The 18,059-nt window shown below is 44.6% G+C and overlaps 1 protein-coding gene across 1 annotated transcript in view; it reads right to left on the reverse strand.

Moving 5' to 3' along the window:
* The window catches only part of CNTNAP1 (contactin associated protein 1), a 379,706-nt gene that overhangs the window by 17,422 nt on the left and 344,225 nt on the right, over positions 1 to 18,059 (reverse strand). The window contains exons 20-21 of the mRNA XM_085608996.1: positions 15,351 to 15,481; positions 11,158 to 11,251 (exon numbers count right to left, since the gene is read on the reverse strand). Coding sequence (XP_085465122.1) covers positions 11,158 to 11,251; positions 15,351 to 15,481 — 225 coding nt within the window. The remainder of the gene's footprint in view (positions 1 to 11,157; positions 11,252 to 15,350; positions 15,482 to 18,059) is intronic.

Consider the following 18,059-nt stretch of genomic DNA (forward strand, 5'->3'; position numbering starts at 1 on the left):
CTCCTAATGAGACCAGGGACATTTCTACTGAACCCCACCCACCTTGGACACCCATCTCTCCACCCAGGGCTACACTAGCCGTCTGCCGGGGGGGTTGCACCAGGGGGTGCTGGTTTACCAAACTGGCGACACTTGGGATCATTGCCAAAATGACCCAGCTCACCACATCTGTAACAGGTTGGGGGCCCTCTTTGAACAGGGGTACCTGTCGGGCCCCAGTCGGTTTCTAGGGTGGGGGAGGCTGAGAACCTTTCCCTTGGTTCCCTTGGGGATTACTTTGGGGCCTCCTCTGGAACTCCCTCTGTTTACCCTTGTCCCCCTCGCTCTTCTGCTGGGGACCCTGCCCACCTTTGGCGGAGTCTCCCACGGTACCCTTGTGGACCCTGGTACTGACCCAGCGGTCCGCCTCCTCAGCAAGCTTCCTAGGGTTAGTCAGCCTACTATCAATCAGGTGCTGGCGTAGCTCAGGAAAACAATTGCTGGACAAGTGCTCCCATGCCATTAAATCAAGAAGCCCTTGAAAATTATCAACCTTGCTACCCTTTACCCAACCATCCAGTGTTCTGCAAAAAAAAGTCACATACTCCACATACGTACTATTGGGAATCTTAGTGCAACCCCTGAACCTCTGTCTATACATTTCAGGGGTTAACCCATACCTAGCCATTAAAGCTTCCTTCATATGGGGGTAAGAGTTATACACTTCTGAGGGCAAATCTAGCAGTGTGTCCCGCCCTTCACTCAAGAACCGTCCCCACAACCCCGCTCCCCAATCCTTCTCAGGGACCCGGTGGGAGGACATGGCTACTTCTTAGGCTTTGAACCACTGCCCTATGTCATCATTTTAAAAAAATTCTTTCACTACATCTTTGGGTATGTACACTCTGGACTCTACCTGCACTGGGGGTGTGCTGCCACCAGAGGGAGTGCTTCCCAAGCCCTGGGCTTTCAACTCCAGCTCCCTCATTTTCATCTCATGCTCCATTTGGCTTTTTCTCTCTTCCATTTCCAGCCTTTTTTGTTCCATTGCCAATTGTCCGTTTAGTTTCGCCATCTCTATTTCATGAGCTCTGGTTTCCTTCCTGTCTGCCAACTCCTCTGGAGATAAACTTTTACTAGAAACACTGCTACCTGCAGGGGAAGGGGTTCTCCTTCCTCTTGAACCCACTGGCCCATCCAGCTGCTCATCTGCATTATCATCCTCAGTGGCATTCCTTGCTTCTACCCAGGCCCTCAGCGCCTTGTAGAACTCTGCCTTGTTTCTACATCCAGTCGTGCAAACATTACATTTCTTGCAAAAGAATTTCAGATGTGATAACTTGTAGCTTTCTAGCTTCTCTTCTTCCCATTCAAATTCAGTATTAACAGAGACTATGGATGCTGCTTTCTCCACCATGGTTAAGCTTGGCAGTGCTCAAAAATAGACAGTCCCAAAAGAAATCTACCAACAAGTATTGGTTGCGTTTAAGGTCTGCACTCACTAAGTAGTGTTCACCAATTACTGTACATGAGTCACAAATGCAAGTCCAGAATCCTCACCACTGACCACCAATGTTAGAATCCGAGTTCTCTGGTTGGCACAGGTAGGTACTTGTGACAAGCAGGGAACCTTTCCTCTAGTCAGGGTTAGGGATTACACTCCTAAAATAACCCCTGCTCACCCTCTAGGTAGCTTGACGCGAGCAGACAAGGCTTATCTCAGAGCGTTATAGGTTAAGCATTTGTGAACACATACAGTAACCAAGTGACAACACTACAAATGGACACCACACAGGTTTTTATATTAAAAATAAGGATTCTTTATATAGAATTACCACAAGACCATTAAACAACAAAAATACACATTACTGTTACTTTAGATGGTAGAAGTTTGCTTAGTTCTCTTAAGTTCTTTAATGTGACACTTTAAGTCAATGTACCTTAGATGCGACACGCAGGGCAACGAAATTGTTGCAACAATGCTGATGCGATGAAGTTTTTTGTGCAAAGAAATAAAGACGTGAAGATCTTCCAGATGCGTTACGCTTCTCCGATGTTGCGAGAAGACTCGACTCGATGCGTCAGCTACAGCGGCGTCACCCCTTTACGCGATGCGACGACCTTGGCAGCGGCACTCTTCTCCGACGTTTGCGAGACACTTTTCTTGATGCGGTGCAATGTGACAACTACGATGGCTGCGATAGCGACACGCTTCTTCCTCGATGCGAGACTCTTCTCTTGATGCGGTGCAAAGCCTCAGCTATGATGGCTGCGATGGCGACACGCTTCTTCGGCGTTGCGAGACACTTCCGGAATGATGCGAGACGCTTCCGCTCGATGCGATGCTGCAGTGGCGACACCATTTGCGAGATGCGACGACAACAGCTCCGACGGCGGCACGCTTCTCCTTCTCGAGTCGCGCTTCCAGCTCCTTGCGACACGCAGTCCCTCAGAAGGCCCAACAACAGCAGCAGGCACTTCCAAAAGACTCTGGGGAGCTGGGGGGAGAAGTCCACTGGTCCTGGGACTTCGTTCAGGGGGCAAGCTCAGTACAAGCCCTTGGAGATCTTTTAAGCACAAGTTGAAATAAAGTCTTCGTAGTCTTTCTCCTCTCCTTCCAGCAGCAAGGCAACCACTGCAGGCCAATCCCCCAGGTCAGGGACAGTACTCCTCCTTACAGCTTTCCCAGTTCCTTCTCCTCAGGCAGAGTTTCTTCTTGTCAAGCAGGATCTAACTTCTTGGGAGCAGGGTCCCAATACTTATACCCCTAATTCCTTTGTTCCTCTGGGGTAGAGGGGCCATTGCCCAGTCCAAACCAGTTCTTGAGCACTTTGTTGACATGACTCTGCCTTTCTATTCAGGGTGCAGGGCAGAGACATCAGCCGCTCCACAGGAGGTGGAGCCAGCATTGTGGTGGCAGAGCACAGCCCTATTCAGAGTCCAGGTGCACTTCTCCCACCCATCTGGATGTCAATCTCTCTATTCACCACCAGGCTACCTAGCCCTGCCCCTCTGGGTTTCCCCAGCCCTGTCACTCACACAAACCAGACAGGCAGATACACATCATAGCAGAGGCGGGCTGAAATGGTTAGGCAAGCAAACACAGAATATTAAAATAAACTTTACTAACAGATGTATTTTATTATTCTGAGTTCAGGCATACTAAACTCGATTTTCTACCATGTTCCTTGGGTCTGTTAGGATCATAGGATGAAACAATTCTAACAGCCCATTCTGGCCTATGGAGAACAGGTAGCCTTACAATAGTGAAAAACGAAAATGGCTGTAATTCACTATTAGGACATGCCACGCACATCAGGCTTGTCCTACCTTATGCTTACAATGCACCCTGCCCTTGGGCCTACCATAGGGGTGACTAATATGAAGTTAAGGGAAGGTTTAGGGACTGGGAAGTGGGTGCACTTGCCCAGTCAGCATGACAGTACCAGACTGCACGCAGGTTCTGCAATGGCAGACCTTAGACACATTTTACTAGGCCGCTTCTGTGGGTGGCACAACCAGTGCTGCAAGCCCACCAGCAGCATTTGTATTTACAAGCCCTGGGCACTCCTGGTGCACTTTACTGGGGTCTGACAGTAAACCAAATAAGCCAATCATGGAATCCAACCAACATGTACATTTTAAATAGGGAGCACTTGCACTGTGGCACTGGTTGGCAGTGGCACAGTGCTCTGAGCAGCTAACACCAGCAAAACACATGAGGCACAGCGACAAAAAGTGGAAGGGAGACTCATGCCAAGGTGCCAGGTCTAACAGCGATTATAACATTTATTGGAACAATGCAGAAGACTCCACAGTCAGGCGCCTCGCAAACCTTCTTGAGATGAATAACCTAAAGCAACTCTGCAACAAACCAACCCACATCAAAGGCGCTACACTTGACGCTATCATCAGAAGCAATGAACTGGTCTCCCTTAATGACATCTTACCCATTGACTGGTCTGACCATAATCTCATACTATTCAACATCAAGACCATTGTCAAACCTCTCTCGGTCTCAATAAAGAAACCTAAGCAGTGGACGAGAAACCTCAAACACGTCCCTGCAACTGAACTTGAGTAAAAAATGTGTGTTCAACTTCTCCTGCACTCTCAAAATGCAAATGAGCTCACTGCCCACTTCAATAAGGCGATAACTGAAGTTCTCGGCCAAGTTGCACTGCTCAAACATAAACAACAAAGAGCAATCCAATCTAAATTATGGTTCAACTATGATTTCAACAACGAAAGAAGACAAGCAGAAAAGACTTGGAGACAAAAAACCCACTTCATGACATCTAACTCTCCTTAGAACTGCTAGGTTAGCTTACAAGAAGCACATTTTCAGAGAAAAAGTCTCCTTCTTCCATATTCAAATTGACTGTGCAAAGAATAGGCCCAGAGACCTCTTTAATATTGTCATAAGACAAACCTCATCTGCCCCACACAAAATAATTGTCTCCAAAGAATGATGTGATGAAATTGACAGCTTCTTCACAGAGAAAATCGCTAAAATTGATCAACCCTTCCCTCAAGTCACTGCCCTTCCTCCTCCGCTAATTTCTCTTAACGACACTCCTCTCTCAATAATCAATCAACACCAATTGGAACAGAGGACAACCTTTTTAACACCAAATTAAACAAGCATTTGCAATGCAATAGGTCTCGCATTTATAAGAGTTTGAGCTATTGGCATTGTAAAATTACAATGCCTTTTATTTATGTTTTGGTTTTAAAACAAATAAAAGCCATTGTCATTTACAATGTCAGTAGCATAAACTCGCATAAAAGCAGTGTGCGGCGTGCAGCAGTGTGCGTCGTGCAGCAGTGTGCAGCAGTGTGCGGCGTGCAGCAGTATGCGTCGTGCGGCATGCAGCAGTGTGCGGCGTGCAGCAGTGTTTCGTGTAGCAGTGTGAGGCATGCAGCACTGTGTGGCGTGCAGCGGCGTGCAGCAGTGTGCGGCGTGCAGCAGTGTGCGGCGTGCAGCAGTGTGTGGCGTGCAGCAGTGTCGTGCAGCATGCAGCAGTGTGTAATGCAGCAGTGTGCAGCAGTATATGGCGTGCAGAAGTGTGCAGCGTGCAGCAGTGTTTCGTGTAGCATTGTGTTGCGTGCAGCAGTGTGTTGCGTGCAGCAGTGTGTGGCATGCAGCAGCGTGCAGCAGTGTGCAGCAGTGTGAGGCGTGTAGCAGTGTGAGGCATGTAGCAGTGTGAGGCGTGCAGCAGTGTGTGGCGTGCAGCAGTGTGTGGCGTGCAGCAGTGTGCGGCGTGCAGCAGTGTGTGGCGTGCAGCAGTGTGCGGCGTGCAGCAGTGTGCGGCGTGCAGCAGTGTGCGGCGTGCAGCAGTGTGCGGCGGCAAGCAGCAGTGTGTGGCGTGCAGCAGTGTGTGTTTAGAAACGAGAATGAAGTTAAAAGTAAATTTACGTTTCATCATTGTCATCTAATGACTTCGTTATGAGAACTGATGTACCCTGTCTTACTTTGAATACTTCAAAAATAATCATCTACATAGCAAAAATCTTTCAGAGAATCAGAATGTGTACCCATTTCTATTAGTTTAATGTTTTGGCCCCAATTACCCAGGCTGGGACAAAGCAATAATAAAAAAAAAAAAATGGGGGAAATAATGAATAACGGTCCTTCAGAGAAGCAGCGGAGCAGGGCTGCACTCGAGATCTGTAGTAAACAAGCACAGTGTAGCCACACAGCTTGTTTACCTGTAGCTTGTAGTCATTTTACACAAAACGTTGCATTTTAAGACCGATCACATGCATAATCTTGTTTGCAGATTTGTTTTAAAGGCGAGCCCTCAACGTGATATACAATTTCTTAACTGTACACACAGGCCCCTAAACAGTGAGCCGTTATGCCTCATAAAAGAAGCCTAGTAAACAGTATGCCAGAATGTAAAGGTTTATAAAAGCAGCAGGCTTGTATTATGCTGTATGACGTTTGAGCACCGCATCAATGCTTACAGATGAATTACTGTACCTGCAGCCTTTTAAGGGAACCACATGCCTAATATTCTCTCCATAAGCCTTCAATTAAGGCTAGCACCCAACGCGGTACATGATTTTGTAATACCACAAGTACCGGCAATACCAAAAAGACTAAGTCAGCTGAATTTTTTAACAAAGCAGACTAGATCGTAGCTTTAACACATATTTACAAAAGCAGCTACCATAAGCAAGTAAAAAAAACGAACACAAATATAGAAGACTCATGGAAACAACTAAACACTTAAGCGAGATTGCATTCCTCATGTGCTTGTTAAGGAAAGAAGCACACATGGCGCCAGTGAGACGGCTGCCTATGTCCTCTCCTGAGAGTTGTAGAAACCTCAATTGTCGAACAACAAAGCAGTAAGCTAATTAACGCGGCGTGGCGCCAGCTAAACACGTGCTGGTCTTGAACACTGAATGCTAGCACGTCTTTGAGCGCGTTCACAAGTTAACAACTATTTTAGTCACCGCAAGGGCAGCAGTCTTGGCGGAGACAGAGCGCACTAATAAGCAGATTTTCCCATGCTAGTGTTGACATAATACAGAGCTAATATAGATGTGTGCACACAAATTCACAATAAGCCTAAAAGCACCAAAAGCACGGACGAGACCCTTGCAACCTTATTATGCCTTATTAAAAAGGGTTCATACATAGTAGATCAGCTGTTCACTGAAAATGAATATCAAGTAATGCCTTATATTAAAACGGACATGAAGAACACCGCTGAACGAGGGCAATGGCTCGTAATGCGAAAAAGCAGGCTTCGCTGCAGGAGGCACCACAAAGGCGGCAATCCTGATGCGGAGGGGGCACACTAATCCCCAGACCTCTGCATGCCAGTGGTGACATAATACAGAGGTAACTCAAAGAGGCCTTATACCCGATGGATCAGCAGTTTGCTGAAAAGTAATAGCAAGCAGTGCGCTATATCACAATGTGCCCCAGAAACACAGCCTAACAATGTACACAGTTCGCACTGCTGCGAAAGCAGGCTTCCCTGCAGGAGGCACCCCAAAGACATCAGTCTTAACAGAAAGGCCTCATACATGGTAGATCAGCCGTTCGCCGAAAAGTAATATCAAGTAATGTGCTGTATTAGAATGGACACGAAGAACACAGCTGAACGAGGGCAACGGCTCGAAGGGAAGCTGGGAAAAAGGAGAAGTGTGTGTGTGGGGGGGAGGGGTTGTGAGTCATTCGTTGTAATCAGAGAAAACTCTGAAAACAAGCGCGCACTGAAGCTGACGAAGAGGGAGTGGGAGGGGGGAGTGGGGGCGGGCACGCAGGCTGCCAAATGGTGCGCTGAAAGGGATCGCGATCGCGATCACATCACGGCGAAAGTGAAAGCAAACGAGTGCTTTCAGGCCTCCAAATGGTGCGCGCGCCCGGACGGCGCACATGCACTGTATTTGGAGGCCTGAAAATCCACTGTTTGCACTTCCAAAACTCGCTTACTATAAGTCTCGCCAGAGCAGCGCTAAAGCGCTGTCTCGGGCGAGACCTAAAAACAACGCCAATTGGACAAATGTCAAACCCATGACTGAGCTAGAGTCTCTAATATCATCCCAAAATTAAAGCCGACTTCACACACCAAAGATCCTCTCCCGGCAAAATTTCTACATAATCTAAACCACATCATCGCCCCGTTTTGGACAGAAATCATTAATACCTCCCTTGCCTCTGGGTGTGTACCGGATTCCCTTCAACTAGGTCAAATCACACCTATACTCAAAAAACCCACGGCAGACCCTAATGATCCCAACAACCTTCTACCTATCTCTAGCCTTCTGTTCCTTGCTAAAACCATGGAGTAATGCATCTCACAACAGATCGACAGACACATAGGCGAATACAACTCCAATCTGGTTTCAGGAAAAGCTGCAGCACAGAAACCGCCATGCTCAACATTGCAGACAACATACATCATTCCTTAGAGAATGGAGATGCCTGCCTTCGGGGAACGGCCATTACAACGCGGTTTTTACCACGCGCAGCCATTACATCGCATGCGTTACAACGCATGTGATGTTACAACGCAATGCCATTACAACGCAAGTCTTTACATCGACTTGCGCTAGATGGCGTGCTAACATTACAAATAGTGTAGTTTACTATCCAAACACCTTCCCTACTGTTAAGTGGACTGGAGTTGGAATAGTAAATTACACTTTTCTAATGTTAGCACGCCATCTAGCGCAAGTCGATGTAAAGACTTGCGTTGTAATGGCATAGCGTTGTAACATCGCATGCGCTGTAACGCATGCGATGTAACTGAATGCGTTGTAATGACACGCGTTGTAATGTTAAACATCCCTGCCTTCTCATCCTACTGGACCTCTCAGCGGCTTTCAACACAGTCAACCACGCATCCTTACTGGAATCTCTGAAGATACGCTCTGGTTTCAATGGCTCAGTTCTAAAATGGTTCAGTTCTTACCTCCTGCATCGAACATAACAAATCAAAATCAATTCTTGCCTCTCAAATCCAACCCCTGTCTCACTTGGTGACCCCCAGGGCTCAATACTCTACCCCTCACTCTTCAACAGATTCATGGAACCCTTTCCTATCATCCTGAAACAAACAAGGATCAAATATCACCTCTACGCTGATGACACACATCTCTACTAGAAAATCAAATCATACAGCAACATCCTACATCTTAACATCACATTGAGTAAGATTCAAACCTGCCTTTACTCCAACCATCTAAAATTGTACCCTAACAAAACGGAAATCATTATATTCTCCCCCAAAAGTAACCACCTCCCAATCCAAAGCTGGATCACTGACCTCAAAGCCCTAAACTGTTCACTCACTCTATCCAACTCGGCTAAATCCCTAGGCATCACCCTGGACAAAGATTTGTCACTGAAGGACCATATAAAAAACTCAGCCAAAGGAGTGCTTTACACACTTAAACACCTCAAAAAAATTAAACCATTCATCCCATCAGACAATTTCAAATGGGTCGTTCAATCTCTGGTCCTCTCTAAATTTGACTACGAGAACGCTATACTCACCGGGACCCGAAAACTCACCTCGCTCTCAGATCAGTACTTCACATGACAGCCCGGCTTATAACAGACTGTAAATGGTATGAACACATCACGCCTGCCCTCATGTCCCTAAACTGTCTTCCCATCAAAGTAAGTTGCATCTACAAGACCGCCTGCATCACCCACAAAGCACTTCACTCGCATTCCCCTGACTATTTAGACAACAAACTCACAAGAGCAGGAAGTGCCAGACCTCCTACTCGTGTCTCCGAAACTAAAAAGGAAAAACACCCAGGCTCCCTCCTTTTCAGGTAATGCTCCCAGCATTTGGAACTCACTCCCCAGGGACCTTCACTGCAACCCCTCCTTCCCAGGCTTCAAAAGAGACCTGAAACCTCATCTCCTCAATAAACTCGTAATCAGTGCTGCAGAATGCAAACTGCCCTTATGCAAATAAAATAGTAATGTGAAGCTATTTTATTTAATTTAGTGCTCAAAAATAGTGTCCAGCATGTGAGTAAGTATCGAACCTTGAGGTACTCCTTTTGAGAGAGACCTACGGTTTGATAGAGAGTTACACATTTTTTATTAGATGAGATAGATTTGTTAAGACTCGGGAAAATAATTTTTTAGAATGATATTGGCCCTATATTCTAACCCACGAGCATCATTAAGAATTAATGTAGGTGCAGCCAGCACAGGTAAGAGCGGTGGGGTGGTAGGGCAGTGGCGGGGTGGGGTGGGGTGGGGAGGATTGAAGTTGTCAGATGAGGAGATAGGTAAAATTAAATAAAAAAATAAATAAAACCACTTACCTTGTCGGAGATATTCCCTAGATTTTTACGCTGCCGCGGCTATCTTGGGCATCAATTCTGCGTCTACTATACCCAGGTTGTCTGCTACCAGCCTCCAACTTATAGACCTTATTTTGGCCTTAGGAATCAAGTTGATACTCTCTGAATGGAATAGTTAACCAAATATCTCCTTTCATAATTGATGGGCCTGGTTATGCTTTGTAAGAGCTGCTGACAACACATGTTTTCAGAAAGCCCACTACCTATCTCCTTCCAGAAAATTGTGAGGCACCCTTGACATTGATCATCAGAAAAACAAACCACCATAGTGTTTCTAGATTTGTTCTCCTATAACATCTTGATGGGAGAACTCCTTCCTAATGACCTCATTGGCACTGATCAGAGTGGGAACTATATAGTGCTAAGCAATAACAGAGATATTACTTTCTTTTTTAACAAAACACAAATGTTATAACATATTTTGTGATGTGTTATAACATATTTTCTGATGCTTTAATATTTTGTGGATGTTTTTGCTTCCCAGCGTGCAATGTAGATGTTTTTTAGTTGATGTTTTTGACGAAATTGTTTTTTATCTTGTGGTAGATATAATATTGTAGATCCCTCCTTGGACCATGACATTCTGGAATATCAGTACCCTGTCTGGCAGTCGAGCAAGGATTTGCAATAGGCTATTCTGGTTGACACACACTGAGCCATACTACAACTGTGGGTCATTTGCTCACCTCTAATCATTAACGTGCTACACCCTTTGTACCGCCATAGCAAGTGTGGATTGCCAAGCACTAGTGAACATGGAATAGGGTGACTGGATATACAAAAACTGGGATGTCAGAGAAATAAAAGTAGTGCTGCAACTTAGCAGCAAACACTTACTTAAAAGGAGGACTATAGTTTGACAGCGGCTAGAGACGTAGATGAGGAACTACAGTTGTAGACTCCTCCACCAACATAAAAGATTCTGGCAAAGCTGCTTCTGTGTTGCCAAAACGAGAGGAAAGTCAGTGCAAATTGCTTTCTTTAGAAGGATATCCCTTTGCATCGCACCACGATCTTAGTGGCGATGTCGCTCCTTGATTAAGTTGATGCAGAAGGTAAAGTGACACTATGAGGGGGCAGATTGCTGTAAAAACTCTATTGCAAGAAGGACGTTTTGGGGAGATCCATCCTCTAAGCCAAATTTTACCTGTTTGCCTGCAATTTCACTCACTTTGTAAACTGAAAACATTTGCAAAGTTACATAATTTCATGAAACTCACAATTTTCCCCAGTTTTAATCAAACTTATTTTTATCAGAATCCATTAAAGTGATATAAATTACAAAATAAAAATGTTCATGAAATTGGTGCAATCCAAAGACTCACGTACCCATCACTCTTCCCAGGAAAAGGGCCTTTGGAGAGTCAAGCCTTTGGTCGCTGATGAGGGAAAGCGCATTTTCTTCAATCGGAAAATAATCCACCTGAAAACCAAAAAGCAGTAATCATTCCACTTTTCATCAGACATGCTATTGCACTGGTAATCCAATTATCTGCAAAGGTGCCCGATGCTTCGAAAAAGCACAAGTAAACACAATGCTCTGATGAAATACAAATGCAGATAGTGTAACTAGCTCCAAAAATGACCTCTGGAAACCATGTTAAGCCACCTGCCAAGCCCACAGTCTGATTAGGGAACCTTATCTTCTGCATAAAGCAGTAAGCTGGACTGTGGGACCACCCTCTATGTCAGGATCGTGAAAAAAACTCACCAGAAGGCTGCAGGACATTCAAAATTTGGAAACCAGAATCACTCTCAACCTCCCACGCCACACTCCCATCACACCACACCTGAGGTGCTCCACTGGCTCCCCATTCACACTCTCCACCTCCCACGCCACACTCCCATCACACCACACCTGAGGTGCTCCACTGGCTCCCCATTCACACTCTCCACCTCCCACGCCACACTCCCATCACACCACACCTGAGGTGCTCCACTGGCTCCCCATTCACACTCTCCACCTCCCACGCCACACTCCCATCACACCACACCTGAGGTGCTCCACTGGCTCCCCATTCACACTCTCCACCTCCCACGCCACACTCCCATCACACCACACCTGAGGTGCTCCACTGGCTCCCCATTCACACTCTCCACCTCCCACGCCACACTCCCATCACACCACACCTGAGGTGCTCCACTGGCTCCCCATTCACACTCTCCACCTTCCACACCACACTCCCATCACACCACACCTGAGGTGCTCCACTGGCTCCCATTCACACTCTCCACCTCCCACGCCACACTCCCATCACACCACACCTGAGGTGCTCCACTGGCTCCCCATTCACACTCTCCACCTCCCACGCCACACTCCCATCACACCACACCTGAGGTGCTCCACTGGCTTCCCATTCACACTCTCCACCTTCCACACCACACTCCCATCACACCACACCTGAGGTGCTCCACTGCCTCCCCATTCACACTCTCCACCTCCCACGCCACACTCCCATCACACCACACCTGAGGTGCTCCACTGGCTCCTCATTCCCAAATGAGCATAATTCAAACTCCTCACCCACCCTTTCAAGGCACTACATAACATTGGCCCAGCATACCTCAACCATCGCATCTGCATGTACAATCCTTCTGTCAGCTCTGCTCTTCTGGACTCCTACTTGCACAAATCCCACACATATTGAAAACCAGATCCAGCAGTCGAGCCTTCTCCTACATATTTTTAAAGCATGGAATGACCTGGCACTACATATTCGACCTTCCTCCGCACTTCTTGAATTCTGCAAGCAGCAGGCTTTTTGAGTAGTCCCAAAATGTCCTAAGTGTACCTAGACTCACACCAGACCGCATGTAATTCATCGGGTGGTATGGTTGTGACTTGATTGATTGGCCTAGCTTATTGTTATTTATTTATTTACTTTTTTGCCTTATGCTGCTAATACAGTAGATATTAGCATTAAAAACCTGAATCAATGTTTGGATAAAGTTCAATTGGCTAAGCACCCACTGTTGTGTTTGTGACCTGCAGGTCAAGAGTTCATGTACTGACAGTGGCGGCTGCTCCATTAGAGCAGAGGAGCGCTGCCCCCCTGCCACCACCAGTACATAAAACAATAATAAAACACGTTTTAAATCCATTTTATTATCATTTTCTATGAATCACTTGGACCCGTTTCCAGGTCTCTGACAAGTCTTGGGGGTGGGTCCAAGGGATGACACTGCCGGTGGGGAAGTGGTGGGCATTCCCTTCACTGCACCTGAGGGGTTTTGCCGGCCGTCAAAACACAATACAAATAACAAGTTATTATTAAGTACATTGTTATTCTACGCACACTGAAAGTAAAAAGTTTTTTTTATATATCTGGGAGTATTTATTTCCATTAATGAAAACAGAACAGTTCATCCCTCAAACCACGAGTGAAACATATTACTTATCTGAGGTCTAAATACAGCGGTGAAAGGGGACATTGGAGGTAGTAGAGGGCCAAGTAGACACCCTACTGCCTGGGCTTAATTTGTAAAAAAAAAAATAAGCTGCAGGGCTCTCTTCAGGAGGCCACTGCAGCTTGCACCACACATCGCCGCTGCCATACTGACAAAGATAGTAACAACACAACGACTAACCTTTACAAATCTACAAGTGTGACAATTCGGACCATTTCAGGCCCACAAAGCTAAAAGAATGGCTCAGGCGGACAGATACTAGTCCTTTTTCATATATTTTGAATCAATAATTAACTGTTGTTGCGGTCCTCTCTAAATTAGCCAGACAGCGCCACCTTGTGGCAGACTGTCACAAGCCCCGCGGTTGATAATTAAGTGCTGGTGGCGAGCACCCAAAACCACCGGCTCAAATTGAAGCACTGCCTACTGCTCTCATCCATCTTTAAAAACCTCCCTTGAGGCCACATGGAAAGTGTTCATAAAAGAATGCACTGATTAATTAAAGTGGTAGCCATGGTGATGGGGCACAAGCTAACAGAACTGATCGACTCATTTCAACGGGCAGTTACTCATTTATTAATTTATTTGGAAATCATTATTGAGAGCTCTTCTCAGTTCATAGGACAAGTGAAAAGTTGTAAAGGATAACATAAACCCGATAGAGTTCCTTGTAGTTATGGATGAGTGATGATGCAAAACAGTGCACAGATTACAAAACACTGCATATGTTAAATTATCTTACAATATGAATAATTATATGGGACATGGCCTAAAGCATGAAAGGATAAAATGTAGAATCTTGATAAAGATTTAGGAGGTTATTACAAGTCTGGCGGTCCAGGGACAGCCAGACTCGCGGGGGCGCAGCAGTGGCGGTCTTCTGGCCGTCCTAGTACTACCAGGGTGCTTGGGCTGTCCTGACACCACCGCAACCACCAGTGATCAGAGATCAGTGGTGTGGCAGTATTGGTGCCGTAATATGCCTGGGGGGTCCCTGCGGCCCGCCAAGCATTTTAGGAGTCACCTCACCGCCACACTTTTCCTGGCAGTGCCACTGCCATGAAAAGTGTGGCAGTGAGGAAACAAAGGGGGCATTACAGGGTCCCCTGGTGCCTCATGCCATGTGGAAGCACACAGGGGGGCACAACAAGTGCCCCCCTGTGTGCATGCACACCAGTACCTGCACAGCATGGACTGCTGCAGTCCATGCTGTGCAGGTACTGCCTTTGACGTTCCCATTGCGGTCCCTATTTCATAGGCACTGCCCTAGGAACACCAAAGAACAGTACAACAGACAGGAGAAAACTCCTAATCTGGCAGGCGATTCAAACATGGGTTTGGTGGTGCAGGAGGGGGTGATCCCGCTCCCACACCGCCAAACTCATAATAAGGCCCAAAGTCAGTTTTTCCCTCTAGTTTCAGGAATTATGTTTTAGAGCAATTTTGAAGGTGGAGAGATGGGAGATGAGTGCATGTCACAAGGAAGTGGACTTCAATGTTCCAAGCAGCTTCAACAGACTGAATATTTGAAGTGGCATAGGAAGGTTTGGGCGTGGCTAAAAGGTTCTGGTCTGCTGGGTGATGATTGCGGTAGGGGCTGTCGTGTGCAGTGGAGGGTGGTGGTTATGTTCCTCACATGGGATTTGGATACAAAAGCCCTCACCACGAGTGGTTTGACTTGACAGCCGATTATTATTGCACTTTTTAAAATCCAATACCAGGGGAACTGGAATTCATAAGATGCGATCATTGTCTCCTATTGCAAGTTGTGCCCTTTAAAATGGAGATTAACATGCAGGTTTTGGTTCTTTTTCGCACCAAAATCCACAAGTACCATTATTTATAGTGCATTTTTCCCCGGGAAAATTCATCAGGTTTCACCTGCCAAAATTGACCTGGGAAAAATTGCTAGGCATGTAGTAACTACCACAAAACCTGTCATTCCGATTCCTCACTCGCTCTACTGTGCACATCTTAAAATATGAGAAAGTATTTCGTAACGTAATAATCTGGGACTGAACCAACCCTGTGTGACTGAAGCCTCCTCAGCTACCTGGTTTTAAGCAGAGTATACACATTAGAGGACACAACTACTACATTTGGACCAGCTAAACCTGTGAGTAGATGATCCTGTTGAGCCTTGTGACGTTCACTCGATGCGGCCTTCCGTCGGTCAGATTTGTTTTACTCAAAGGAAAAATGTATGGACTCAGGGTGCCCAGGTTGTAGCGCAGTTCCAAGATACCTGGAAAGATTACAAGAGTGACGTAAATACAAGATGCGCATTCTGGACAGTACGATTACCGGTGTGATGCTGGAATCCCTGCCCTTTTCTGCCTCGCGGAACCGAACGTCAAGCCCTTTCAGACTATTACTCAACATCTATTAGCACTAGAAGACAGGTCACTAAGTTACTTTTGAGTAACCTATCGATTGTCAGAAAGTAAGCTTTGGTGCACATAAAAGGACAAAAGCAATATTGCACGATTCAGCCTTTGGTGTAATGCAGAAAGGTCTTTGTGTCGACACAAAAACGAGAAAATAGATTGACAACCTACTGCTAAACATATATAACACACTTTAATTTGATTTACTTTACGGTCACAATTTTATTTTCAGTTCAATAAGATTTTATTTATGTTATATAAAAGAATTATGCAACCAAATCTAAAAGTACAAATGAATAATTGTCATCAAAATATATTAAATAACATTTCATATTGAAGGAAACGTATTATATTTATAAACAAGTTATGGTATTATAAATTATAACCCCATGTTTTGAAAAAAAGAAGAGACAGGAAGAAACAGAAAAGGGAGTATAATTTAGAAGAAAGGAGATTTAAAATACAGCTTTAGATAAAGAAGTAGTATAGGGTACCCATAAGAAATCTGACTAATCTGCCCATTACGCCTGTTCACATTTAAAACAATGCATCTGTGTGATGATCATGTTTTTTGCCATTAAGCCCATTCACTGTAAAACCTACATCTCTCTTATAGCAATACCGTATCCCAGTATACCCATTCAATGTAAAAAAACACATCTCTGTGATAACAACACCTTCTCCCAGTATGCCTATTTACTGTAAAAAAAAAAAAATACACCTGTGTAATAAGAATACCTTCTCCCTATGCACAAAATACATTTGTGTAATAACACCTTCTCTCAGTGTGCCCATTCATTATTAAAAATGCAACTGTGTAATAACAAGAATTTCTCCCAGTATGCCCATTCACGGTTAAAAATACATTGGTGTGATAACAATACCTTCTCCCAGTATGGCCATTCATTGTTAAAAATACATCTGTGTAATAACAATACATTCTGCCAGTATGCCCATTCATTGTTAAAAATACATCTGTGCAATAACAATACCTTCTCCCGGTATGCCCATTCATTGTTAAAAATACATCTGTGTAATAACAATGCCTTCTCTCTGTATGCCCATTCATTGTTAAAAATACATCTGTGTAATAACAATGCCTTCTCTCTGTATGCCCATTCACTGTTAAAAATACATCTGTGTAATAACAATGCCTTCTGCCTGTATGCCCATTCATTGTTAAAAATACATCTGTGTAATAACAATACCTTCTCCCAGTATGCCCATTCATTGTTAAAAATACATCTGTGTAATAACAATGCCTTCTCTCTGTATGCCCATTCATTGTTAAAAATACATCTGTGTAATAACAATGCCTTCTCTCCGTATGCCCATTCACTGTTAAAAATACATCTGTGTAATAACAATGCCTTCTCTCTGTATGCCCATTCACTGTTAAAAATACATCTGTGTAATAACAATACCTTCTGCCAGTATGCCCATTCATTGTTAAACATACATCTGTGTAATAACAATACCTTCTGCCAGTATGCCCATTCATTGTTAAAAATACATCTGTGTAATAACAATGCCTTCTCTCTGTATGCCCATTCACTGTTAAAAATACATCTGTGTAATAACAATACCTTCTGCCAGTATGCCCATTCATTGTTAAAAATACATCTGTGTAATAACAATGCCTTCTCTCTGTATGCCCATTCACTGTTAAAAATACATTGGTGTGATAACAATACCTTCTCCCAGTATACCCATTCACTGTTAAAAATACATCTGTGTAATAACAATACCTTCTGCCAGTATGCCCATTCATTGTTAAAAATACATCTGTGTAATAACAATGCCTTCTCTCTGTATGCCCATTCACTGTTAAAAATACATCTGTGTAATAACAATGCCTTCTGCCAGTATTCCCATTCACTGTTAAAAATACATCTGTGTAATAACAATGCCTTCTCTCTGTATGCCCATTCATTGTTAAAAATACATCTGTGTAATAACAATGCCTTCTCGCTGTATGCCCATTCATTGTTAAAAATACATCTGTGTAATAACAATACCTTCTCCCGGTATGCCCATTCATTGTTAAAAATACATCTGTGTAATAACAATGCCTTCTCTCTGTATGCCCATTCATTGTTAAAAATACATCTGTGTAATAACAATGCCTTCTCTCTGTATGCCCATTCACTGTTAAAAATACATCTGTGTAATAACAATGCCTTCTCTCTGTATGCTCATTCACTGTTAAAAATACATCTGTGTAATAACAATGCCTTCTCTCTGTATGCCCATTCACTGTTAAAAATACATCTGTGTAATAACAATGCCTTCTGCCGGTATGCCCATAGTCTGCAATAGCAATGCATTCTCTGAATATTACCATGTTCTGCGAGACCAATGCATCTCTGTTATAACCATGCCTTAAGACCACGCAACACTGTAATAGCAAAGCCTTCTTCCACTCTGCAAAAAGCC

The sequence above is a fragment of the Triturus cristatus genome, chromosome 1_1 (assembly GCF_964204655.1).
Source record: "Triturus cristatus chromosome 1_1, aTriCri1.1, whole genome shotgun sequence".
Lineage (NCBI taxonomy): Eukaryota > Metazoa > Chordata > Amphibia > Caudata > Salamandridae > Triturus > Triturus cristatus.